This window comes from Muntiacus reevesi, chromosome 11 (assembly GCF_963930625.1).
Source record: "Muntiacus reevesi chromosome 11, mMunRee1.1, whole genome shotgun sequence".
NCBI lineage: Eukaryota > Metazoa > Chordata > Mammalia > Artiodactyla > Cervidae > Muntiacus > Muntiacus reevesi.
This window is the reverse complement of record NC_089259.1, coordinates 24307934-24335320: the sequence shown is the minus strand read 5'-3', so window position 1 is coordinate 24335320 and position 27387 is coordinate 24307934. Positions and strand designations below refer to the sequence as shown.

Below are 27387 nucleotides of genomic sequence, written 5' to 3'. Positions count from 1 at the left end.
AAAATGTTTACTTTGCAGTAATAGATATAATTTTAAAGATAATTGAAAATTGTACAGTTTAGCATAAGAATTTCCTCACAGTTAAGCAAATTCTTTCCTGTGTAATTTCTTATAGTGATCAATTTCTGAAGTCTTATGGGAAATAATTTTTAATTATTTCTAAAATTATTTAAGCCTATCCACCACAACAATAATTATTAAGATGAAAGAATATCTCCTTTCTTCAAGTGGGATAATTGCTTTATAGAATTAAATGTTTCATAAGTAATTTTACAGTTTGCCTAGTTAAGATAAAAGTAATTATTTCTGCCCTAAGATTTCTTTAAATTGAGACTAGCTCTACTGAAAAAGGAAGAAAATTCATAAAGGAGTGGAAAGATGCACTAGAAAGCTTGTATGCTGTTGCCCAAAAATAAGTAATAAATACAGAATGAGTCAGAAAAAAAGTTGGTTAAAGAAGCAAAGAGTGAAAATGCAGTTCACTTTATTTGCTAATCATGTGGGTCCCAGAGAGCTCATTGAATAAAGTTATTTTTTTGTTGTTTTTGTTTTTGGAACTCATTTCTCTACTCTCCAGCCCTGCCTCCTTATTTAATTGTTCATTTTGTTGGAACCACTTTTTTTTAGCAAACGTGAATAAAATGAAAAGGTATAGAAAGTGAAAGTTATAAAAGTGAAGATGTCCTTTAAACTATTTTATCATAAAAGCTTTCCACTTATTTGCTGGAACCACACCTCTTCTGTTGACTATGATGGCTACTCCATTTCTTCTAAGGTATTCCTGCCCACAGTAGTTGATACAATGGTCATCTGAGTTAAATCCACCCATTCCAGTCCATTTTAGTTCACTGATTCCTAAAATGTCAATGTTCACTCTTGCCATCTCCTGTTTGACCACTTCCAATTTGCCTTGGTTCATGGACCTAACATTCCAGGTTCCTGTGCAATATTGCTCTTTACAGCATCGGACTTCACTTCCATCACCCATGACATCCACAACTGGGTGTTGTTTTTGCTTTGGCTCCGTCTCTTCATTCTTTCTGGAATTATTTCTCTACTCCTACAGTAGCATATTGGGCACCTACTGACCTGGGGAATTCATCTTGCAGTGTCACACCTTTTTGCCCTTTCATACTGTTCATGGGGTTCTCAAGGCAAGAATACTGAAGTGGTTTGCCATTCACTTCTTCAGTCACCCATGTTTTGTCAGAACTCTCCAAAATGACCTGTTTGTCTTGGGTGGCCCCACAAGGCATGGCTCATAGTTTCATTGAGTTAGACAAGGCTGTGATCCATGTGATCAGATTGGATAGTTTTCTGTGATTGTGGTTTTCATTCTGTCTGCCCTCTGATGGGTAAGGATAAGAGGCTTATGGAAGCTTCCTGATGGGAGAGACTGACTGAGGAGGAAACTGGGTCTTGTTCTGATGGGTGGGGCTGTGTTCAGTAAATCATTAATCCAATTTTCTGGTGATGGGTGGGGCTGTGTTCCCTCCTTGTTGCTTGACCTGAGGCCAAACTATGGTGGAGGTAATGAAGATAATGGCACCTCCTTCAAAAGGTCCCGTGCTGCACTGCTGCACTCAGTGACTACGACTCTCAGTCAGGCCACTGCTGACCCATGTCTCTGCCAGAGACTTCTGGACACTCGTGGGCATGTCTGGGTCAGTTTCTTGTGGAGTCACTGCTCCTTTCTCTTGAGTCCTGGTGCCCACAAGGTTTTGTTTGTGCTCTCCAAGACTCTGTTTCCACAGTCCTCTGTAAGTTCTGGTGGTTCTGTGGAGCCCTCCTCCAAGAGGGCTTATGCCATACCCAGGTCTGCTGCACCCAGAGCCCCTTTGGCAGGCCACTGCTGACCCGTATCTATGCAGGAGACACTCACACAGTTCTGGCTTAGTCTCTGTGGGTTGGGCGTGCGTTTTGTGCCCTTCCCAGGTCTGAGCAGCTCAAACAACCAGGTGTTTGATGAGCACACTGTCCCAGGTGTACCATGCGTCTTAATCACTTCCCCAGTCCTGGCCACTTAGTTTCCCGGGTGTGATCTCAGGCTGCGAACCTCCTGGCAGATGTCAATCATCCAGGATCTCAGGAAGCTGTGGTTAGCAGCTGGGAGCCTGCTCACAGTTCAGTGAAAGATGCTGGCTCTGGGGCTGAGATTGTAACTACCCCTTGACTTCTGCCTCTGACTGTCGCAAGCCTGCCTCTCTGCCTCTGGGCTCAGGTCATGAACTCCTTATTGCCAAATTCAGACTTAAATTGAAGAAAGTAGGAAAAACCACTAGACCATTCAGGTATGACCTAAATCAAATCCCTTATGATTTTACAGTAGAAGTGACAAATAGATTCAAGAGATTAGATCTTATAGAGTGCCTGAAGAACTATGGATGGAGATTCATGACATTGTACAGGAGGCAGTGATCAAGAACATCCCCAAGAAAAAGAAATGCAAAAAGGCCAAACGGTTGTCTGAAGAGGCCTTACAAATAGTTGAGAAAGAAGAAAAGCTAAAGGCAAAGGAGAAAAGGAAAGATACATGCATCTGAAAGCAGAGTTCCAGAGAATAGCAAGGAGGGATAAGGAAGTCTTCCTCAGTGATAAATGCAAAGAAATAGAGGAAAACAATAGAATGGAAAAGACTAGAGATCTCTTCAAGAAAATTAGAGCCACCAAAGGAACATTTCATGCAAAGATGGACACAATAAAGGACAAAACTGGTATGGACCTAACAGAAGCAGAAGATATTAAGAAGAGGTGGCAAGCATACACAGAAAGAGCTTCATTACCCAGATAACTGCAATGGTGTGATCACTCACCTAGAGCCAAGACATCCTGGAGTGGGAAGTCAAGTGGGCCTTAGGAAGCATCACTATGAATAAAGCTAATGGAGGTGATGGTATTCCAGTTGAGCGATTTCAAATCCTAAAAGATGATGCTATGAAAGTGCAGCACTCAATATGCCAGCAAATGTGGAAAACTCAGTAGTGGCCACAGGACTGGAAAAGGTAAGTTTTCATTCCAGTCCCAAAGAAGGGCAATGTCAAAGACTATTCAAACTCCTGCACAATTGCACTTATCTCACACACTAGCAAAATAATGGTCAAAATTCTCCAAGCTGGGCTTCAATAGTACATAACAATGAACTTCCAGATATTTAAGCTGGATTTAGAAAAGGCAGAGGAACCAGAGATCAAATTGCCAACATCTGTTGGATCATTGAAAAAGCAAGCAAGTTCCAAAAAACATCTACTTTTACTTTATTGACTACAACAAAGGCTTTGACTGTGTGGCCACAGCAAACTGTGGAAAATTCTTAAAGAGATGGGAATACCAGACCACCTTTCCTGCCTCCTGAGAAATCTGTTTGCAGGTTAAGAAGCAACAGTTAGAACTGGACATGGAACAACAGACTGGTTCCAAATCAGGAAAGGAGTATGTCAAGGCTGTATATTGTCACCCTGCTTATTTAACTTATATCCAGAGTACACCATGGGGAATGCCAGGCTGGAGGAAGCACAAGCTGGAGTCAAGATTGCCGGGAGAAATACCAATAATCTCGGATATGCAGATGACACGACCCTTATGGCAGAAAGCGAAGAAAAACTAAAGAGCTTCTTGATGAAAGTGAAAGAGGATGGTGAAAAATTTGTCTTAAAACTCAACATTCAGAAAACTAAGATCATGGCATCCAGTCCCATCACTTCATGGCAACTAGATGGGGAAACAATAGAAACAGTGAGAGACTTTATTTTCTCAGGCTCCAAAATCACTACAGATGGTGAATGCAGACATGAAATTAAAAGACACTTTCTCCTTGGAAGAAAAGCTATGACCAATCTAGACAGCATATTAAAAAGCAGAGATATTACTTTACCAACAAAGGTCAGCCTAGTCAAAGGTATGGTTTTTCCAATAGTCATGTATGGATGTGAGAGTTGGACCATAAAGAAAGCTGGGTGCTAAAGAATTGATGCTTTTGAACTGTGGTGTTGGAGAAGACTCTTGAGAGTCCCTTGGGCTGAAAGGGATCAAACCAGTCCATCCTAAAGGAAATCAGTCCTGAACATTCATTGGAAGGACTGATGCTGAAGCTGAAACTCCAATACTTTGGACACTTAATGCAAAGAACTGACTCATTGGAAAAGTCCCTGATGCTGGGAAAGATTGAAGGGGGAGGAGAAGTGGACGACAGAGGATGAGATGGTTGACTGGCATCACCATGATGGACATGAATTTGAGTAGGCTCTGGGAGTTGATGATGGACAGGGAAGCCTGGAGTGCTACAGTCCATGGGGTCACAAAGAGTCGGACACAACTGAGCAACTGAAATGAACCCCTCTTCTGATCTCACTGGGCGACCTCATTGGTAAAGGTAACCCCTACAAGAAAGGAGTTAATAAGACTCCAATGGGGAGGCCCTTCCTCTTCACCTCTTGGTTACAGAAAGCTCAAGAACCAGCTCTACCTCTCTGCTAGATACTCGATGCCTGTATTTGTTCCTCTTCCTTTAGTGGAGATTCAGAATTTACAAACATTGCAGATAAGTGTTTTGTAAGGATTGAGCCCAGTTTCTTGTACTCCACACCTAAAGTAGGTGCTTTCGTGTCTTCCAAAAGTATATAGAACCTGACCAGATGCTTATGGGCTTATTTTTCTCATCTGATTTTCACATGGAAAACTATGGCTTAAAGACTCAAAACCACTGTATTCCTTACAGTACCAAAAAAACAGGCTCACAAGGAGCGTTGGTGCACCCGAAAAGCAAAAGGATCACCTAAACAGTTTTGTCCTCGAAAAAGCTGCTTTCCCTGAAGAAAGCAAAATGCAAATTAGAGAGTCAAATAAAACATACAGTACTTGATTAGGAGACTTTTCATTCAACAATAAATAAAAATGAAATATAAGCCATCAGATATGATTAATTACTTTAAGGACAGAATGATATTTTCTTGAATGATTTGTTCTGCCCTTTACCAAATAGACCTCTGTCTACCTTCAAATTTGCAGTATAAATATATCTCTTTAAAATTACTGGGCAACATTACTGTGGCTTTTCAAAGGTCACCTTGAATAAACTAAGGGTTTTCTTGTGCAGCGTATTTTATGCTGAAAGGTTTTGCTTTTCATGTACTAGGACTAAGATTACTGTTATACTATAACAGAATGATACTACCTTTTTCTTTTTTTGATTAAAAAATGTAAATTAGAAGCAAACATGATGAAAAGAAGTTCAACAGATTGTCACTGCAGTAAACAATACAAGGGAAATGGACGGGAGGGGGTAGCATAAGCTACCAATGGAACCATCCTGAAGAGTAGCAGCATTAAGAGAAAGTTAGACTTAACTCTGACTAAAGTAAGAAACCTGTAATAGAAACAAAATTTTAAGCCAAAAGTTTACTTTCCTACCCACTTTCTTCTTCACGCCTTTAAGGCGTTTGATCTGGCTGCTAACAAAACTTTTCTCATTGTTAAGTATGGCTGGTTCAGTCTACATGTGTGTACATGCTCAGCTAAACAGTTGCGTCCGACTCTGCGACCCCATGGACTGTAGCCTGCCGGACTCCTCTGTCCATGGAAGTTTCCAGGCAAGAAGACTGAAGCAGGTTGCCATTTCCTACTCCAGGTGATCTTCCCGACCAGGTTAATGATATTCACTTTTTTTCTTCATTTAAAGCTTTATTAAATTTAATTGGAAGTCTGGTTTAATTCATATACATTCATCAATCACTGTCTCCCTCTCTGTGAATCCAAAATGTTTCAGAGAGTGTCTCAAAAATCATCATTCACAATAACTACTCCCCACTGGTATGGATGGGAACAAATGACATGGACAGACGTTGCAATGCATCCCCCGTGATGTATTTGGAATCATATCTTTCCTTCCAGGTTCAGTAATGCAGGGAGAGGGAACAAACTAGCCTGACTTGAAAACCCTGGACCAAAGTCTAGGATTTGGCTTTGTAAACTGACTTTACAGTGTCAGGATGTGAGGGTACACTTTTCAGAGACAGGAAGAATGCATTTTTCAGAAGCATCACCAATCACTTTGTCATTTAAATCACCAAATATAATATACAACCTCAGGTCTGAGAGGATGTAAAAGTGTCAGAGAAATGAAACTTTGGGAGAAGTGCTTAGTAGTACATAGAAGGGTCAGAACACTACTAACAGCTAGACATATGTCAAATTTATCTATGTTGATTTATACTTTAGAGTGTATGTATGTACATACGCATAACATTGATGTAATATAGGTCACTAGGAATTGACTCAGTGGCACACCAGACATCTTAAATTAAAGGTTGATGATTTTTCTTATGGAGGAGGACTAAGTGCCAATAAATACAGAATTTGTTTTTCCAACATACTTTGTAATCATATTTCATTGGCATACTCATGCTTGTGTACTGGCACATCCATTCATACGGTAACTTGTTTCCCCCATTTTTATTAAAGAGAATATCTCATCTCTTTCCTTTTTAACACTTACCAAAAAAAACTATAAATTTATTTACATTATGAAATGGACTGAAAGCTGCACAAAGATAGGAATCATGTCTTTATATTCATCCATGGAGAAGGAAATGACAACCCACTCCAGTATTCTTGTCTAGAGAATCCTATGGACAGAGGAGCCTGGTGGGCTACAGTCTGTGGGGTAGCACAGAGTCGGACACAACTGAAGCAACTTAGCGTGCATGCATGCATTGGAGAAAGAAATGGCAACCCACTCCAGTGTTCTTGCCTGGAGAATTCCAGGGACAGGGGAGCCTGGTGCGCTGCTGTCTATGGGATTGCACAGAATCGAACACGACTAAAGCAACTTAGCAGCAGCAGCAGCATGCATGTCTAGTACTTGACTTAGGCCTGGCTCACAGGTGTTTAATAAATATCTGTTGGACTAAATGAATGCCCTTACAGAATAGACAAAGTGAGTTCTATGTACTTCTCAAGTATCATTTTTCATTTAGAATAATTAGTTCTGGTTATACAGAAGCAGTAAACAGCTGTGCTGATGCTTTCAGAGTAATATCCTCAAGATAGTTCATTTCTTGGTTGCTCTCTCTACTGTTAGAGGCAGTGTGGTGTGAGCTAGGAAGTCAGCTGGAGTGAGGACAGATACTTCTGCCACCTACTGGTTGCTTAATCTTGGACACGCCATTCAGTTTCCTGCACCTCCATTTCTTCCCCTGTAAAATGAGCTCACTTATCTCAGAGGGAGTTTATGGAGAGTAAATGACTTACTACATACACTACTTAGAAAAGTACCTGGAATACCATAATCTCTCAGTAAATACTGGCCCTTCTGTAAGTATTATTATTCTAGGAATTTCCTCAGTTCTGGAGTTAGATTACACTACAGTGACATAGGACCTTCATTAGGGAAGCTCTGCAAATTTGAAGTCACTCATGGATGGAAAATGATGGAGACTCCACATCAGTGCTTGTTTTCTTGTTGACTACAACAAAGGGAGGGGAACACAATAAATTCTCACTGACTCTTAAAACTTTTGTCTGGAAGTGACTCACATCTGACATTTTATTTCCAAACAGATGGTGAAATGCCATCTACAGTGTGTTTGGAGGAGGAGAGGATAAAAATTTTTAACTATTAGTCTATTAGCATATGTGTTTTTGGTCGATCTTGACAGAATTAGGTCATGCCCAGAAATCTTGAGCTCAACTGACCACCACCAGTTCTCTAGCCAAGCTCAAATTCAGTTCTGATTGTATTTTGTATGTATGTTTAGAAGAATATTCTTTTGTTCCTTTTACTCTTGTCTGCTCCACTGGATAGTTTTCATTATCAAATATCAAGTAACCAATTAATTGTTCAATTATGCCTTACCAGGTAAATTCATTTTTCCTTCTAGCTTATGAAGGTGATTGATTCCTGACCAGGGTGGGGAGTGGGGAGGGGGGATATCCTTTTTTTAAGAAAATTGAGTGCATTCTAAGTCTAAAATGTAACTATTAAAAATTTCCTGGAGAAAAATGATGATTCCTGAACCCTATTTGTGCTAAAATAACACCAAAGTCCAATTAGTGAATAGTTACATTGATAGTAACGTTAATTATCATAATACAACCTAACTGGGAATCTTCCCTTCGTTAATTACTGGCTCTGTACCTCCTCTTTTCTGGCAATTATGTACTATACTTGTAAAATCACAATCATGAATAAAATGTATATATAATGCTCAGTGTTTCTACAAGTCAGTCTTGAAAGGCAAAACAAAGCTATAAGGACAAAAATAAATAAATATTGGGAAATAGTACGTATTATAGCACATTCATCCTCCCAGCTGACATCATTAGAGATGTCACGCATGAGATCATAGCTGCTATAAACTTGCACATAACAAGTGAAATTTCAGTGCAGCCTGACTGCCTGGCAGCCATGAGAGTGCTGGCAGAGCGGGTCCTCTGTGTGACCACCTGATGCTCTCCAAGAGCAGGAAACCTGAACGAGCGCTCCTTCAGGAAAAGAAGTGCTTGTTGACCTTGTGTGAGGTATTAAAAGAGTCTCTTAGAGTACTCAAAATTTAGTGACCTAAATAGGTACATCACAGAGTAAAAATTTTTGATGGTGCTTGCAAATTATTAATCACATCTAGGGTTAAAACTTATTGAAAACTTAGAGTAGTTTTAAAGTTAATAATTTTTTCAATTAATTATGTTTTAATTAAAAATTAAAATTTTTTAATTAAAATTTTAAAAATTAGAGTAGTCTCTATTATCTTTTTTCCTGGAATAGTTCACATGTTACAGAAGAATATAGCTAAATGCATATGTTGAAATATTAAATAACAGGTGTGGTATAGGAGTGATTTAGTTAAAGGGTCAATAATACATATTCAATTTCAGTGGGAAAGCAGGGTGAATAGCATGTGAGTGAGAATAAAAGGAAAGGAATATATCTTATACATATTAAGTTGCTATACTATATCTCCAACACCAAGAACATTGCCTAATACAGGATAAGTACTCAGTAAATATATTTTTGAATGAAAACGTTGAAGAAAAGAGAGAACGAAATAAATGAATATTCATTTTATTGGATGATACTATTTACTCAGAGTTGAAAGCACAGCTCTCAATACCTGTCTTGTACTCATACTATCTTTAAATGATAAACAGAAAAACAAGCATGATTCAAAAGAAACAGAACTTCGGAGTTTTTAAAAGAGTCTGTTCAAATATTGAAAACCCTGCAAATGATCAAAGACTGGACTCTTAGTAATATCAAGATAATTTCCACATAGAAAATAGGGGAAATACCAGAAGAACAAATCAGAGAAAAAATATCTAAATTTTCTCAATTCCCACTTCCCTCAAAAAAAAAACAATAGATTTTAGATTTTAGAAATTACAGATGAAAATGTTTTTATTATTATAGTCTATTCAGATCCTCTGACCATTTTTCAATCAGGTTGTTTGGTGTTTTTGTTGTTGTTTTGTGTTTTACAAGTTCATGATACATTTTGGATATCAACCTCTCATCAGATATAGATATATGGTTCCCTAATATTTTTTCTGATTTGATAGGCTGCCTTTTCATTTTGCTGATTTTTTTCTATGCAGAAACTTTTTAGTTTGATTTAGTTCCACTTGTTTGTTTTTTTTATTGCCTTTGCTTTTGATGTGTACTAACTCACTTCAGTCATATCCTACTCTTTCTGACCCTATGAACTGCAGCCCTCCAGTCTCCACTGTCTGTGAGGATTCTCTGGGCAAGAATACTGGAGTAGGTTGCCTTGTCTTTCTACAGGGGATCTCCCTGACCCAGGGATCAAACCCATGTCTCTTATGTCTTCTACACTGGCAGGCAGGTTCTTTACGACTAGTGCCACCAGGGGATTTTTTGATATCAAATTCAAAAACTCATTGCCAAGACAGATGTCAAGGAGCTTACCGCCTGTGTTTCCTTCTAAGAGTTTTATGGTTTCAGGTCTTACGTTTTAAAGCCTTTGACTCATTTTTAGTTAATTTTCATGTATCATGTAAGATTGGTCCAGTTTTATTCTTTTGCATGTGGCTGTTCAGTTTTCCCAACACCATTTTTCAAAGAGACTGTCCTTTCTCCATTGTGTACTCTTGGCTCCTTGGCCATAAATTAACTGAGAAAATAAATATATCGATTTATTTCTGGGCTCTCTATTCTGTTTCATTAAGTTGTGTGTCTGTTTTTATGTCAATATCATACTGTCTTGGTTCGTATAGCTTTGTAATATAGTTTGAAGTCAAGAAGCATCATGCCTCCAGCTTTGCTATCTCTTTCTCTCAGGATTGCTTTGTTTATTTGGGCCATTTGTGGTTCCATACAAATCTTAAGATTCTATATTCTATTTCTGTGAAAAATAGCATTGGGATTTTGGTGGAGATTGCATTGAATCTGTAGATTGCTTTGGATAATATGAACATCTCAACAGAATCAATTCTTTCAATCTGTGAGCATGGAATATAATTCCTTTTTTTTTTTCTACTTCAGTTTCTTTCTGCAGTGTCTTTGTTTTCATCATACAGGTCTTTAACCTCTTTGGTTAATTTTATTCCTAGGTATTCTTTTTGACATAGTTGTGAATGAGGTTTTTCTTAATTTCTCTTTCTGATAGTTCATTAGCTATAGTCATTTTTAACATACGTCTTTGTATAGCTTTTTAGTGTTGCTCTAATTGCGTTGCTCAATAATTCAGTTCAGTTCAGTTGGTCGCTCAGTTGTGTCCAACTCTTTGCAACACCATGGACCACAGCACCCCAGGCCTCCCTGTTCATCACCAGTGCCTGGAGTCTACTCAAACTCATTTCCATTGAGTCAGTGACACCATCCAATCATCTCATCCTCTGCTGTCCCCTTCTCCTCCAACCTTCAATCTTTCCCAGAATATGGGTCTTTTCAAATGAGTCAGCTCTTCACATCAGGTGGCCAAAATATTGGAGTTTCAGCTTCAACATCAGTCCTTCCAATGAACACACAGAACTGATCTCCTTTAGGATGAACTTGTTGGATCTCTTTGCACTCCAAGGGACTCTTGTCTTCTTCAACACCACAGTTTCAAAGCATCAGTGTTTCAGCACTAAGCTTTTTTTATAATCCAACTCTCACATCCATACATGACTACTGGAAAAACAAAAGCCTTGACCAGATGGACCTTTGTTGGTAAAGTAATGTCTCTGCTTTTTAATATGCTGTTTAGATTGGTCATAACTTTCCTTCCAAGGAGTAAGTGCCTTTTAATTTCATGACTGCAGTCACCATCTGCAGTGATTTTGGAGCCCAGAAATTTAAAGTCCGTCACTGTTTCCATTGTTTCCCCATCTAGTTGCCATGAAGTGGTGGGACCAGATGCTGTGATCTTAGTTTTCTGAATGTTGAGTTTTAAGCCAACTTTTTCACTCTCCTCGTTCACTTTCATCAAGAGGCTCTTTAGTTCTTCTTCACTTTCTGCCATAAGGGTGGTGTTTTCTTCATATCTGAGGTTATTGATATTTCTCCCAGCAATCTTGATTCCAACTTGTGCTTCCTCCAGCCCAGTGTTTCTCATGATGTACTCTGCATATAAGTTAAATAAGCGGGGTGACAATATACAGCCTTGACATACTCCTTTCCCAATTTGGAACCAGTCTGTTGTTCCATGTCCAGTTCTAACTGTTGCTTCCTGACCTGCATTCAAATTTCTCAAGAGGTGGGTCAGATGGTCTGGTATTCCCATCTCTTGAGGAATTTTCCACAGTTTACTGTGATCCACAGAGTCAAAGGCTTTGGCATAGTCAATAAAGCAGAAATAGATGTTTTTCTGAAACTCTCTTGCTTTTTTGATGATACAGCTGATGTTGGCAATTTGATATCTGGTTCCTCTGCCTTTTCTAAAACCAGCTTGAACATCTGGAAGTTCACGGTTCACGTATTGCTGAAGCCTGGCTTGGAGAAATTTGAGCATTACTTTACTATCGTGTGAGATGAGTGCAATTGTGTGGTAATTTGAACATTCTTTGGCATTGCCTTTCTTTGGGATTGGAATGAAAACTGACCTTTTTCAGTCCTATGGCCACTGCTGAGTTTTCCAAATTTGGTGGCATATTGAGTGCAACCCTTTCACAGCATCATCTTTTAGGATTTGAAATAGCTCAACTGGAATTCCATCACCTCCACTAGCTTTGTTCGTAGTGATGCTTCCTAAGGCCCACTTGACTTCACATTCCAGGATATCTGGCTCTAGGTGAGTGATCACACCATTGTGATTATCTGGGTTGTGAAGATCTTTTTTGTACAGTTCTCATGTGTATTCTTGCCACCTTTTCTTAATATCTTCTGTGTCTGTTAGGTCCATACCATTTCCCTCCTTTATTGAGCCCATCTTTGCATGAAATGTTCCCTTGGTATCCCTAATTTTCTTGAAGAGATCTCTAGTCTTTCCCATTGTATTGTTTTCCTCTCTTTCTTTGCATTGATCACTGAGGAAGTCTTTCTTATCTCTCCTTGGTATTCTTTGGAACTCTCCATTCAAATGGGAATATCTTTCCTTTTCTCCTTTGCTTTTCGCTTCCCTTCTTTTCACAGCTATTTGTAAGGCCTCCTCAGAAAGCCTTTTGGTTTTTTTTTTTTTTTTGCATTTCTTTTTCTTGGGGATGGTCTTGATCCCTGTCTCTTGTATAATGTCACAAACCTCCATCTATAACTCAGTAATTAGCTTGCTCTAATTATTACATTCTGTGTACATAGCTCATCTCAGTCTACTGGTGGTATTATTTTACAAGTCCAAGTGAAGTACAGAAATTTTTACATCTCTGTGTGTGTGTGCGCACACTCCAGGCTCCTCTGTCCGTGGAATTCTACAGTCAAGAATACTGGAGTTGGTTGCCGTTTCCTTCAGGATATTTCCTGATTCAGAGGTGAAACTCACATTCTTTGTGTCTCCTGCTTTGGGAGGCAGGTTCTTTACCAGCTGAGCTATCGGTGAAACCCTTACATCACTTTACCCTCCCTCATTTATATTTGTTTTAAACATTACCTCTGTACACAATTCAGGCACAACACTGCCACATCAGGCAGTGTTGTAATTTTTGCTTCAACAACAAAATTGTGTTGTCAATTTTGAGAACACTAGAGGAAAAGTAAAGCCTGTTCTAACTTCCCTTGTGTTTATGATTGCCATTCGCCATTCTTTTAGACTAGTTTTGAGGCTGACAAATTCTTTTTCATTGTCTGAAAATATTTTCATTTCTTCTTTTTTCCTAAAGCGTATTTTCAGTTTGTAGGATTCTGGGTTGACAGTTCTTTTAGCACATAGCAAAAATTTTACACTTCCCCTGACCACCATAGCTTTGAATTTGAAATACGCTGTCATTCTAATTGCTTTACCTCTATAGGTGAGATGTCATTTTTCTCTGGCTGCCTTTTACATTTTCCTATGTCCTTATTTTTCAGAACTTTAATTACAGCATGTCTTAGCATATATTTCTTTGGGTTTACTGTGTTTCTTTGGGTTTATTATGGTCACTCAGCTTCCTAAATCTGTACACATTTATGTTGTGTTTTTCTTTTTTCAAATTTAGGAAGTATTCAGCCATTATTTCTTCAGACTCTATTTCAGTCCTGCTTTCTTTCTCATCTCCTTCCAGGACTCCAATAACCCAAATGTTAGATGTTGTAATCCATAAATCTCTGAGGCTCTGTTCAATTTTTTTCAGTCTCTTTACTCTCTACTGTTCAGATTGGTTGATTTCTATTGTTCTGTTTTCTGGTTAACTAATTTTTTTTTTCTTCTGTCCCCTTCATTCTTCTGTTAAACCCATCTACTAAGGTTTTTATTTTGTTTGCTTTATTTAATAGTTCTTAAATTTCCATTTGGTACCTCTTTACATCATCTGTTTTATTTATTTATTTTGCTGGAACTGTTTGCTAAGTCTTTATTTTTTTCTTTCAAATATGTTCATAATTGCTCACTGAAGCCTAGCCTTTTTCGTCATGACTGGTTTAAAAGCCTTGTCAGGAAATTCTGATATCCTTGTCATCTCAGCATTGGCATCTATTAATGATCTTTGTACATTCCATTTGAGATCTTCCAGATTCATGGTATAACAAGTAATTCAAAATTGAAACATGTTTTAAATTATTATTTTCTGAGATAATTTTATCTCATTTAACTCTTCTATTTTAGTTGACTTTCTCTTACATTGCTCTACCTGGGCAGGTGGGGAGAACAGCCTCTTCACTACCAGGTGGAGATAGCAATCTAGGTTCCCCACTTCCCTTCCATTGACACCTAGGGAGTGGGCAACTCTTCGTTACTGCTTGCCAGGGGTGGGAGTTCCAGCTCCCCACGTGGTGTCCACTGTTGGGGGGTGGCCCCATTGCTTTCCGTTAGTAGTAGGAGTCCTGACTCTACTGTGCCTCCTTCTGATACCATCCCATAGGAAAGAGAGAAGGATGCCTCATTCCTGTCCACAGGGGAAGGTGATGTAGGCTCTCCACAGGTTTTCCACTGACTCATTTGGGAGGGGGGGGGGGAGGGGACCTGGTCAGCAACCAGCAGAGATGAGAGTCTTGGCTCCTATTTCACTTTCTCTGATATCACCACCCCAGTGTGGATGTGAGGCCTCCCCATTAGACCATCATGAGGTTTCAGATTTACACTCCCCACTCATCCTTTGCTAGTGTGTGTCTGTGGGGGGCGTAGCTTCTCTGTGGTGTTTGGCTGGAGTACAGTAATGTCTTCAAGGTTCCTGTCTTCCTAGGATGCCCTTTTCTTCATCTTTCTGCTAGAGAAACATGCTTTTATGGGACTTTTCCTTTTTTTTTGTCTGTACCTGTTGTCCTGTCTGGATTGCTAGCTTCTTTGCCTCCAAATCTAGGGTATCTGAGACAAAAAAATAAAATAGGGAGGAACTCACCACTTCCTTGTTCTCAGGCCCTGTGGTCCTTAACCTGTCCACCTTCCACGCTCCATTCAGAGTTTTGTTATGTTTGTTTTGTATATATGTATCATCCAGTTTATTTTTAAGTTATATTGGTGAAAACATCAGATACCTGGTTTCTGCTTGTGAAATTGGTTACTTAAATTTAACATACTTTTAAGGAAAATCATTATAGCAAGTGGTCTTCCTCAAACTATTAGAATTAGTTTGTGTTTGTAGGGATAGAAATTATCCTGTTTTAAATTAATGGCAGAGGTACACTCTTTGTAACAATTAATCAGCAGGTAATCATTATTTTGACAGAAAAACAAAATTATATGTTTAGAAAAACAAGTATATTAAAATATACCTAAAATGATTATAATTTTAATGTTTTTATGTATCCCTTATATTGATATGTCCTTTTACAATTAAGTTATAGAAAAAATTAAATAGCCATAAAATGTAAAATTTTTGTTCTCAATGACTATAATTTTCTGCAGATTTTCAAAGTAACAAAAATTGTTTTAAATTAATTCATTGAATGCTTATTAAAAACATAGTATGTGCCAGACATTGTGCTAGAGAGATAATCATGAGCAAATTGTATAGTTTCTGCCTTAATCAAGCACAGTGTTCTCCTATAATAAAATATCAAAAAAAAACCTGAAATTGGACCTTCTGTGAAAGCATTTTATATGTTTTTATGAATGGTGATGCTCAGGAAAGTCAGAATGTTGATATTATCTTTTGAGTATATGTCTCCAAGTACTATACAGAGAGAAACAGACTTTTCAAACAGCAGCATTATCACTAATGTTTACAAAACTAAATTGAACTTAAAAGTGATATCGTAAATTGTTCCATCAATATACAACAAATATATTTCAGTTGTTTTCTCTAATATCACGTACATTTTTAATATTGGTTTAAAGTGTAACATAGTTTAAAGTGTTACCCAATGATGGCCTAGATTGTTGATGGTTTATATTAGCTGAAAGCTATAAAATCATTCAACGACTCTGTGAGCATTAGAATAATAATTTACCAAGACAATTACCACATACTGGAATTTTTTGCAGCTCTAATTCAGTATTATTAATAATGGATAAAATTGCACTTTTCTCAGGTTGCTGTGGGCAGTAGGGAATTATTTCAATGAATATTTCAGCACATTATTTTAATCATTGTTCCACCAAATCCAAGTGGGCAATATTTTATAGTTCTTAATTCAGTTACTAAGAAACCATGGTCATTAAATTGCAAACTATTTGTAGTGGGTCTATCCTGTGATTTACAAGCCTTGTTAAAAACAGTGTAAAAGAATGCAAACTGTGCCATTAATACTTGTAATTTGATGCTGCATTTATTCTAAACTCCCAGTGATTAATGTTTTTAGTAGAAGAAGGAACATTGTAAGGAAAGCAGACCTGAATGTTATAATGCCTAAAATATGAGAATGTTACTATTTTAAGTTTGTTCATTTGCAGAGGAAACATAAGTATACAAATGCAGTTGTAAAACAGAAATAGCTCAAAAGTTACCTTAATTTTCCAATAAGACTAGAGAAATAAAGATTTAATTGTATTCATTATTAAGAATTAAATTTACCATAATATGTAATATATAATGCCATTCACGTTCTTGATAGGTTCAATGTGTGAAAGTTGCTCAGTCATGTCCAACTCCTTGCAGCCCCATGGACTATACAGTCCATGGAACTCTCCAGGCCAGAATACTGGAGTGGATAACCTTTTGCTTCTCCAGGGAATCTTCCCAACCCAGGGATTGAACCCAGGCCTCCAGATAAAAAGAAAGTGTGCAGAGCTTTTAAATTTCATTGTGTAAACAGTCTGTTAATTCATATAACTTGAAAAAGTGTATTTCCAGTTATATATCATTATTAATAATCATTCTTGTTTTTCATGTTCCCATTCTTAGCCAATTGCATGATTTCTGGCGTTTGGATTATTGGGAAGATGATCTTCGTCGAAGGAGACGGTTTGTCCGTAATGCATTTGGCTCCACTCATGCTGAAGCGTTGCTCAAAGCTGCGATCGAGTACGGTGAGTTCCGGTGCCTCTTACGCAGGAATGCTCCTCTGTGTGAGGTGACTCTCTGTGGTTGACAGTTCTTTTTCTTTCAGTACCTTTTCAGGTTCTCCGTGTCATAAGTCAAAAATGTTCTACTTTAGTCTACTTTATTGTGCAGCATCATTTAGGTTACACTTAATTAACCCAGTATTTCTCCCACTTGATGTATGTTAGACTCTTCAGCTTCTTTGTAATAGATTAGAAGACTTTACATAATTGGTTATTACCCACCATCCTTCTCACACAGCCTAAAACAAGAGTAAAGTCATTTTCCTTTTCAGCATGTTTCGAACTTTGGTCTTTCAGATTTTTTCACTTAAAAGAATTTACTATAGTAACTGTGTATTCAAATTTATATATTTTTGTGTATAATTTGTGTGGGTATGTGTACATATGTACACTGTGTGAGTATACATGAAATATATATGCAAACATGTGTACTGTTATTTATATACGCATATACCTGCACATACTTGAGTATTTAACTGAAATAAATATCTTGTTAATAATCTTACTACATGGCATTCTCTATTTTAACCCTATTCTATTCTATCATTTTCAGTCTAATAAAATAAATCAAGCCTCTGTATGCCTGTGTAAGTTCACAATCCTCCAATTGCAAATAAAGTTTGAAAAATACCATCCTATATTAAAGATAGCGTGAGCAATCACACCACAGTAGAATTGCACCCTAAATTGTCCTCTATAAAATGTGCAATAGATAGTAAATATCAAAAATTTTTTTGTAATTTAATCAAGATGCTGCTACTTTAGATTTCTGTCCACCAACATAGGGCTATTCTGTCTGTGCACCTAATTTTAAATAGTCTAAGAAATTTAAGTTTGATTGATCATATCACAAATTTTATAAACATGCCCTCAGAAAATACCATAATTAAATACTGTCCACATATTTTTGTTATTAACTACTTTTATTCTCACAGTCACTTGATTTTGTTTTTATTTTTTTATTTGAGTGTAATAAGTGAGCCATGGGGCTTCCCAGGTGGCTCAGTGGTGAAGACGAGGATTCTGCCCCTGGTTCAGGAAGATCCCCTGGAGTGGGAGATGGCAACTCACTCCAATATTCTTGCCTGGAAAATCCCATGGCCAGAGAAGCCTGGTGGGCTACAGTTTGTGGGGTCACAGAAGAGTTGAACATTACTTAGTGACAAAACAACACCAACATATGATAGTGAGCCATGTGTTTTAAAATTTACCATAATAATATGTAGCAGAGGATGCCATTCATGTTCTGATAGATTAAATAGAGAAAATATGTAACCTTAATAGAAAGAAAATGTACACAGCTTTGAAAATTTACTGTATAAATAGTCTGTGAATTGATATAATTTACCGAGGATCACAACAAAAATAAATATGTGAGGATTCCAGGCTCCTCTGTCCATGGAATTGTGCAGGCAAGAATACTGGAGTGGGTAGCCATTCCCTTCTCCAGGGGACCTTCCTGACCCAGAGATTGAACCCCAGTCTCCTGGACTGCAGGCAGATTCTTTACAGTCTGAGTCACCAGGTAAGTCCCAAAACTATTATACCTAAAATAATACTATACAGTAAAAGTAACTACAGGAGAGACAGTGCTAAAATATATATATATATATACATATATATATATAAAGTAGTTGACTTGTACTGTAGGTGATTTCTTTAATCAACTCAAAAAAAAAAAAAATCACCTAAGGATTCTGATACCTAAGGATTTAACACCAACTTAAAATGAGTTGTTACCTTTATGTCCTACAAAAGAAATTCTTAAAAATATCTACTTAAAGTGGCATGCTTTATAATATGAACTTAAACTTTTTAAAACTTCCATTTTATATACATCCATTTAGGCATTTCCATCAATTCATGTTGAATTCATCTCATTTGAAATTAGAAACATCTAAAAACAATTTGTATTAGAGGTTGGGCTGGCGTGATATTATTACGCCAATTGAGTTGCCAATACCACATTTGTATAGGATTCGCTTTATACCGCATTTGTCATTTTACAGGTTGCTTGTAGAAAGGGTGTTAGAAAAATATTTCTTTTGCTTCTCTATAAAAATGGATGCCTTATTGAGTATATTCAATTTGTAAAATGTGTCTTTTGCTAAACCAGTGTCAAACCTTATCAGAAACAAACTTATTTTTTTATTAACATCTTTTTAAGATTGACTGTCATGTATTTTAGTAATATAGTAACCATTATTAATGTATCTAAACTAAAATATAAAATTCTGATTTTTAAATAGGTGAAAGATATAGGTGATAGTAAACATCTGTGTAGTATAAATGTGTCTTAAAATATATAGTGATTTATGAGGGCTTCCCAGGTGGTGCTAGTTGTAAAGAACCTCCTGGCCAATGCAGGAGACATAAGAGACGCAGGTTCAATCCCTGGGACAGGAAATCTCCTGGAGGAGGGCCTGGCAACCTACTCCAGTGTTCTTGCCTGGAGAATCCCATGGACAGAGGAGCCTGGTGGGCTACAGTCCATGGGGTCGCAGAGAGTCAGACGTGACTGAAGCGACTTGGCACAGAATAACACAGTTGTTTATGAATTTTGAATAGTAGATCATTGGCAATATTCAGAACCTGTTATCCCTCCTGAGTTGGATTCTTTGATAAAAGGAAAGTAGGGTATGTTTTTATTTTATGCATATTTAGAACAAAGACCACATGTATGCCGTAAAGCATTCAGGACATCTACATGGTACCCATGCCAGGTTTACTTTGTGGTCATTCCTGGAGTTAAGGTAGAGTGTGCTATACTGTGGTCAGTCGCTTCAGTCGTGTCCAACTCTTTGTGACCCCATGGACTGTAACTCACCGTGCTCCTGTCTCTGTCCATGGGTTTCTCCAGGCATTGAATTCGTGGAATCTTCCCAACACAGGGATTGAACCCATGGTTCCTGCATTTCCTGCATTGCAGGCAGACTCTTTTACCACTGAGCCACCTGGGAAGCCCCTAGGATAGATAGTACAAGACAAAAAAGAACTCAAACAATTCTATTTCCAAAAACAGTTCTAGAACACTCCTCTTCAACTTCACATCAGAGGACTTCAGGAAGTGGGTAGAGGGTAGGGAGTAAGATGAAGTATGGAGGATGTGAAGAGGTGAGTGAAAAGTTCTCCCTGGAGTGATCTGTACCTAGAAGTCGAAAGAGGAATTACAGATGGCCAGGAACATAGTCCTGTATCTTCTCCCAAACACTTTTATGCCTTCTAACCTATGTATAAAGTGTTTCTTCAGAAGAAATAGGAAGTAAATGTCAGTAATTATTACAAAGCACTTCATTCAATGAAAATAGATGTTGAAAGACTTAATTGAAAACATATTTTGTATATTTTAGAGAAAGCTTTTGTATTCACATTTTCCCAGAATATTCATAAAAGCTAACAAAACTCAGACCATCATCTGGCCATTCTGCCTGCCATTAAACATTTAAATGTGTTTTAAGTACCTAAAAGTCTGGCAGTGTGTAGACTAACATCCAAATGATTTAATGTTTTGGTTTGTGTAGACATAGATGAAGGGTATAAATATAGTACAAACCTACGAATTTTGAGAGAGCTTCTAGAACAAGTTGAAATTCAATTATTTCTTCTTCTGTATTAAATAATTGCAGTATTTCAAATTGTGTCTTGAAAGTTAAACATTAAATGCACAGAGAAACTGCTATAATCTATAGTCAGTTTTGTTTTGTTTTTTCTGTTCATCTACATTGTGGCAACAAAATTATTTTAGGAACAAAAGAATATTTTATGACTGGAATGTTAAGTATGGCTAGAAGTATTTGAATCAGTGATCTAAGTTTTTAGAATGTTAACCAAGTTGTACAAGCTGAAAGAATAACCTAAAATTATTTAAACAGGGAATATTTACATGGCCATCAAAGCAGTCCCTGAGATTGATCACTGGTCATGTCTCTCTGTTCATGTTGTACACTATGTTTCAAGAATGTGAGCCTATATTAATATAACAGAAGTGAAACTGAATTTGCAGAGCTAATGTTTTAATAAATATGTTTTGAATCACTAGAGTTTTCCTTCATTCAGACATTTTAGATTAAATTATAGTTAAACTTTCGTGTGCTGGGCAGAAACAGCTGCAATTTAAATTTCCTGACATTATTTTTTGGTAGTTTATTTGGAGCCACAAAACAAATACATTAGCAATACTTTCTTTTAAATGAACAAATAATCAGAATTGGATATATTTTCAAAGAGACATAAAGGAGAATTATTTCATATTTACTTTGAAAAGTGTTCTCTTCCATTTCATTATTAAAACTTTTGGTTGACCTTTTTCAGTTGGAAAACATCCTTAGCACTGATGGAGTTTTTCATGCTTCTTAGTAATACTAATGAGTTGAATAATTTATGAGGTTGTCATGTGCAAAAGATTTGGTGTGATTTGATATACTTTCAGCCTCTGGTGTTGGAATGTGATTAATAAAAACCTAGAGGCATGTAATTTTTTTCCTGGTGTTTAATGTTCTAATTTCATATGTACTCAATGTGCTATTTCAGTATTTTCTAATACTAAAATCTCATTCAAGTGCAAATTTAATTGATTACCAGGAATTTTGCAGACCATAGCAATGGAACAATATAAGGAAAATATTTTAAACTATAAATTCATCTTTTGATCTGCTAGACTTTCTTCATCAGGGCAAATTAAATAGTAAGCAAATGATTGAAATAGGAGTGTTCTATGTATTGCTTGTATATTAAAATAAAACCTAAACTAGACAGATTCTGGCACTGAAAGATTATGCTGTCAAAAAATAGCTAAAATCTTAATAAGTTTGGTTGTCTTGTTGACTGTCAGTTATCATTTTGGACTCTGTTTCCCTTCCATGAAATTATAGTGGAACAATATTTCATCAAAGCTTAAGATCTCAGACTCCCCCATGTCTGTGATCAAAGACGTCATCCTAAATAGGTCTGATCAGGCATCACAGAGGAGGGCAGGCTGCTTTAGCCGGAGGAAAAAAAAACATGGAGCAAAGATGACAAAGTTAATCAGTCATTTCCTTGGCAATAAATAATAAGATATGCTGAGAACTGCAAATGAGAGCATCCTTAGGCTCCTCAGAGATGTGTCTGCTTAACACCTGGTTTATCCAAGCTTGTGAAGCTATCATGATATGACCTTGATGAATAAAAAGCAGCTCTGTAATAAATCTGGAATTAAATTAGTTTTGATGGTATATGCATGACTATTGTAAAGTGCTACTTGCAGTCATCAAGAAACAAGAAAAGCACCGAGAATAAAAAAAATACTAATGCAGCCACATACGGTTGTTGAGACAGGAACTTCAAATTTTCTGACTTCATTTTTTTTTTCTGACTTCAATTCTTGAAGAGTTTACACTTAGAATAGTTGGAAAAGATTATTTGAGTTTTTAACCTAGTGGACTCGATTGTTTGTACCATATTGTCTCTAGCAGACATCTTATAATTGTTCATTGATAAGTTCATTTTAGTTGGTGTATTATTAATTAAATCATCATACCTGAATGAAACAGATGATCTGATTATTGTTAAAATAATTTATTGAAAAATTAAAGATGTAACTTGTATGAGTGAGAGAAAGACATACATGGAATCACCTTTTAGCTCTTTTTGCTATATTTTAATATAATCTCATCTTTACCTCATGGTTTTATAAGTCTCTTAAAAGAACTAAAGTGGATTATTTAAAAGCTGACTTATAAAATGCGTTTATAAAATACGTTTTAAAGTTTTCAAATAAGAACATTTTCATGTCAACCAAGGCTTTAACAACTCCCCTGTTTTTATGTTGAAGCTTTAGATGGAAGGCTTTAAACTGACTCAAGAGGAAACAAGTAGCTTCATTTATTTGAAAGCATTTACCAGGTATCTTCCACATGCCATGCATGCACAAAGTACAGGATTCAGAGGGTGAGACAGTTTCTGCCTCCTCACAGCACTTAGTTTAGTGTAGTGATTCTCAACAGGGATGGAAGTCAGCCTGTGTTCCTGGTGTCTAAAGAGTAGAGACTAAGAATGCTGCCAAAATACCCAACCATTCACCAGACAGTTCATCAAAAGGACAACAAAATCCAGCTGAAAACATCACTAGTACCAAGGTGAAAATCCTGGTCTAGTGGAAAGAAATAAGCTGTTCTCATAGAGGGAAGTGGTGCTTCATAAAGGAGCAGAAGGAAGATGAATGACTCTGGGGCTAGTGGGTTGGAATCAGCTTCACTGAAGTAATTGCTTATGAACTGACTTGAGAGAAGGTTAGGAATTTATCAGAAGCAGCTGAGTTAATAACAGGAATTTCCAAGACATGGAGGCATAAAAAAAGCCTAACTTACTTCTTTAAATGGGATCAATATTTTGCACTTGGCAGTTGCTCACCTGATGAAGTTATCAGAAAGTATTTTGACTTTAGGTATTTTATATTCTGAGATAAAAGGAAAAAAGTTGAGGGCAGGAATCATATCTTTCAACCATTTCATTTAAAGCATTCACATTAATACAATTTCATGTAATTAATTGCTGCTGTTTACTTCAAGGTATCAGTTCAGTTCAGTCGCTCAGTTGTGTCTGACTCTTTGCGACCGCAATGATCCACAGCATGACAGACCTCCCTGTCCATCACCAACTCCTAGAGTCTACCCAAAACCGTGTCCATTGAGTCAGTGATGCCATCCAATCATCTCATCCTCTGTTGTCCCCTTTTCCTCCTGTCCTCATTCTTTCCCAGCATCAGGGTCAGCTCTTCGCATCAGGTAGCCAAAGTATTGGAGTTTCAGCTTCAACATCAGTCCTTCCAGTGAACACCCAGGACTGATCTCCTTTAGGATGGACTGGTTGGATCCCCTTGCAGTCAAAGGGACTCTCAAGAGTCTTCTCCAACACCACAGTTCAAAAGCATCAATTCTTTGGCGCTCAGCTTTTCCAATTCTCACATCTATACATGACTACTGGAATAGTCAGCCATAGCCTTGACTAGACAGACCTTTGTTGGCAAAGTAATATCTCTACTTTTTAATATACTGTCTAGGTTGGTCATAACTTTCCTTCCAGGGAGTAAGTGTCTTTTAATTACATGGCTGCAGTCACCATCTGCAGTGATTTTGGAGCCCAAGAAAATAAAGTCTGTCACTGTTTCCACTGTTTCCCCATCTATTTGCCATGAAGTGATGAGACCAGATGCCATGATCTTAGTTTTCTGAATGTTGAGTTTTAAGCCAACTTTTTCACTCTCCTCTTTCACTTTCATCAAGAGGCTTTTTACTTCTTCACTTCCTGCCATAAGGGTGGTGTCATCTGCATTTCTGAGGTTATTGATATTTCTCCCGGCAATCTTGATTCCAGCTTGTGCTTCTTCCAGCCCAGCATTTCTCATGATGTACTCTGCATATAAGTTAAATAAGCAGGGTGACAATATACAGCCTTGACATACTCCTTTTCCTATTTGGAACCAGTCTGCTGTTCCATGTCCAGTTCTAACTGTTGCTTCTTAACCTGAATACAGATTTCTCAAGAGGTGGGTCAGGTGGTCTGGTATTCCCATCTCTTGAGGAATTTTCCACAGTTTACTGTGATCCACAGAGTCAAAGGCTTTGGCATAGTCAATAAAGCAGAAACAGATGTTTTTCTGGAACTCTTGCTTTTTTGATGATTCAGCTGATGTTGGCAATTTGATATCTGGTTCCTCTGCCTTTTCTAAAACCAGCTTGAACATCTGGAAGTTCACGGTTCACGTATTGCTGAAGCTTGGTTTGGAGATTTTTGGGCATTACTTTACTAGCATGTAAGATGAGTGCAACTGAGTGGTAGTTTGAGCATTCTTTGGTATTGCCTTTCTTTGGGATTGGAATGAAAACTGACCTTTTCCAGTCCTGTGGCCACTGCTGAGTTTTCCACATCTGCTGGCATATTGAGTGCAACCCTTTCACAGCATCATCTTTTAGGATTTGAAATAGCTCAACTGGAATTCCATCACCTCCACTAGCTTTGTTTGTAGTGATGCTTCTAAGGCCCACTTAACTTCACATTCCAGGATGTCTGGCTCTAGGTGAGTGTGAGTGATCACACCATCGCGGTTATCTGGGTCGTGAAGATCTTTTTTGTACAGTTCTTCTGTGTATTCTTGCCACCTCTTCTTAATATCTTCTGCTTCTGTTAGGTCCATACCATTTCTGTCCTTTATTGAGCCCATCTTTGCATGAAATGTTCTCTTGGTATCTCTAATTTTCTTGAAAAGATCTCTAGTCTTTCCCATTCTATTGTTTTCCTCTATTTCTTTGCATTGATCGCTGAGGAAGGCTTTCTTATCTTTCCTTCCTATTTCAAGGTATACATACAGCATTTTAACACATATATTCATCCTTTTCAATAACCACATTGAAGTCTGACAATGTATGGAATAGGTCTATAAGTATGGTATTTTCAAATTCTGAAATTGTTTTTTTATGTCTGTACTGTATTTCCACCTAGTGAGTCAAAAGTCACCAAAGATAATAAGGAGCTGACAAAGTTATTATATCGATAGATCTATTGCTGAGTGGCATGGAACTGCTCATATTCTTGCCCATATTTTTAGACTAACTTTTATAAAATGTACCCCAAAATTAGATTTATAAATAATTAAAATAGAGTATGATAAATATTTTCATCAAAGTATATTCAAAATATTACACAAACTCAGTGAATAAGGCTGTCTGATTGAATAAATAAATTTTAGTTAGACTTGAAAGGATGAATGGAGAGCTTCCCAAGCCAGTAAGTAGAATGTTGGCAACTTGGACAAAGGGACCACACAACACAACATGAATTGTTTGGGGAACAAAAAAAGTGTGTGGGGAGATAGGGAGATGGCTGTTTGCAGCTATACTGTGAAAGAATTTGTCAGCAGAGCGTAGAAGATTTTTATTTGGGAAAATGACAGAGCATGGAAACTAAGTGTCATGCTAACTAATAAATGCTTGTTATTGTTTAGTTGCTAAGTTGGTCCAACTCTTTTACAACCCCATGGATTGTAGCCCACCAGGCTTTCCTGTCCATGGGATTTCCCAGGCAGGAATACTGGAGCAAGTTGCCATTTCCTTCTCCAGGGGATCGTCTGACCCAGGAATCAAACCTGCATCTCCTGCTTTGGCAGGCAGATTCTTTGCCACTGACCCACCCATGAAGGCTTTAACTAATAAATTTTAGATTGTGCAAAATCTCAATCTAAACACCATTCTTTTCCTAGACAGTGTGTTGCTGTAGATATTTTTGAAATTTTTCGAAGTGCAAGAGTCTCATTGAACATTTCCCCTCTCTAAAGTTAACCTGCTGAATTTTGGCCCACTGGTCTAGTCTATCATCCACAGAGGTTTCTCAGTACAGATGAACTGACAGTCATTCACAGACTGTGCATTCATTGTCATTTATAAAAACATTATTTAAAATATCTTTGGTGTTTTGAAAAGTATATTAGACAACCTATACCAACACCCTCTCTTAACTATCCTATTTTTAAAAAATTAAAGAATCTATCTACAGTGCATTCAGTTCCTGTGTCAGGACGATCCCCTGGAGAAGGGAATGGCAACCAACTCCAGCATTCTTGCCTGGAGAATTTCATGGACAGAGGAGCCTAGAGGAGGTCTCCAGTCCCTGGGGTTACAAAGAGTCAGGCACAACTGAAGCAACTAAAACTTCCATGTCTCCAAGCCAGTTGCTTATTTATCCAAAACATCTTCTACTCCCATTTCTCATATTTTTAAAGTAAAATATCCACACTGAATTTTATGTAAGGCTTAAGAAAGAAAAGACCGTGATGCTGGGAAAGATTGAAGGCTTGAGGAGAAGGGGACAACAGAGGATGAGATGGTTGGATGGCATCACTGACTCAATGGACATGAATTTGAGTAAACTCTGGGAGTTGGTGATGGGCAGGGAGGCCTGGCGTGCTGTGGTCCATGGGGTCGCAAAGAGTTGGACGTGACTGAGCGACTGATCTGAAAAAAGAAACACCAAGCTTCATTCCCCAGGTTAATGTCATTCACTGCCAGAGGAAGTCTCCCCATCCTCTCAGCCCCTGTTCAAGATGTCCAGTTCATCTTTTCTTTCATTCCAAGAGTTGCAAAACTTTTCCATTCTGCCACTCATCTGCCATCTACCCCTCTAGACTCATAGTGAAAAATTTCTTTTGTGTGTTTTCCCCTCCCTTTCATCTTCCCTTCCTTTTTTCCTGAAAATAAACATGATCATTGTAGAAAATCTAGATAATGCTCAAAAAATTTAAAGAAGGGAGGAAAAGGGCACTCAAAGACAACCATGTGGAGATAACTGCCTTTGCCATTTTGATATACTTATTTCCTGCTGACCTTTTTCTAAGCATACTTTTTAATAAAGGGAC

General features: G+C 37.6%; 1 protein-coding gene across 7 annotated transcripts in view; it reads left to right on the top strand.

The window, feature by feature from the left end:
* NBEA (neurobeachin) overlaps positions 1 to 27387 on the top strand; it is a 652386-nt gene that overhangs the window by 389945 nt on the left and 235054 nt on the right. For all 7 annotated transcript variants that reach the window (XM_065901711.1, XM_065901709.1, XM_065901706.1 and 4 more), the window contains one exon: positions 16840 to 16964. In XM_065901711.1, the coding sequence (XP_065757783.1) occupies positions 16840 to 16964 (125 nt within the window). The remainder of the gene's footprint in view (positions 1 to 16839; positions 16965 to 27387) is intronic.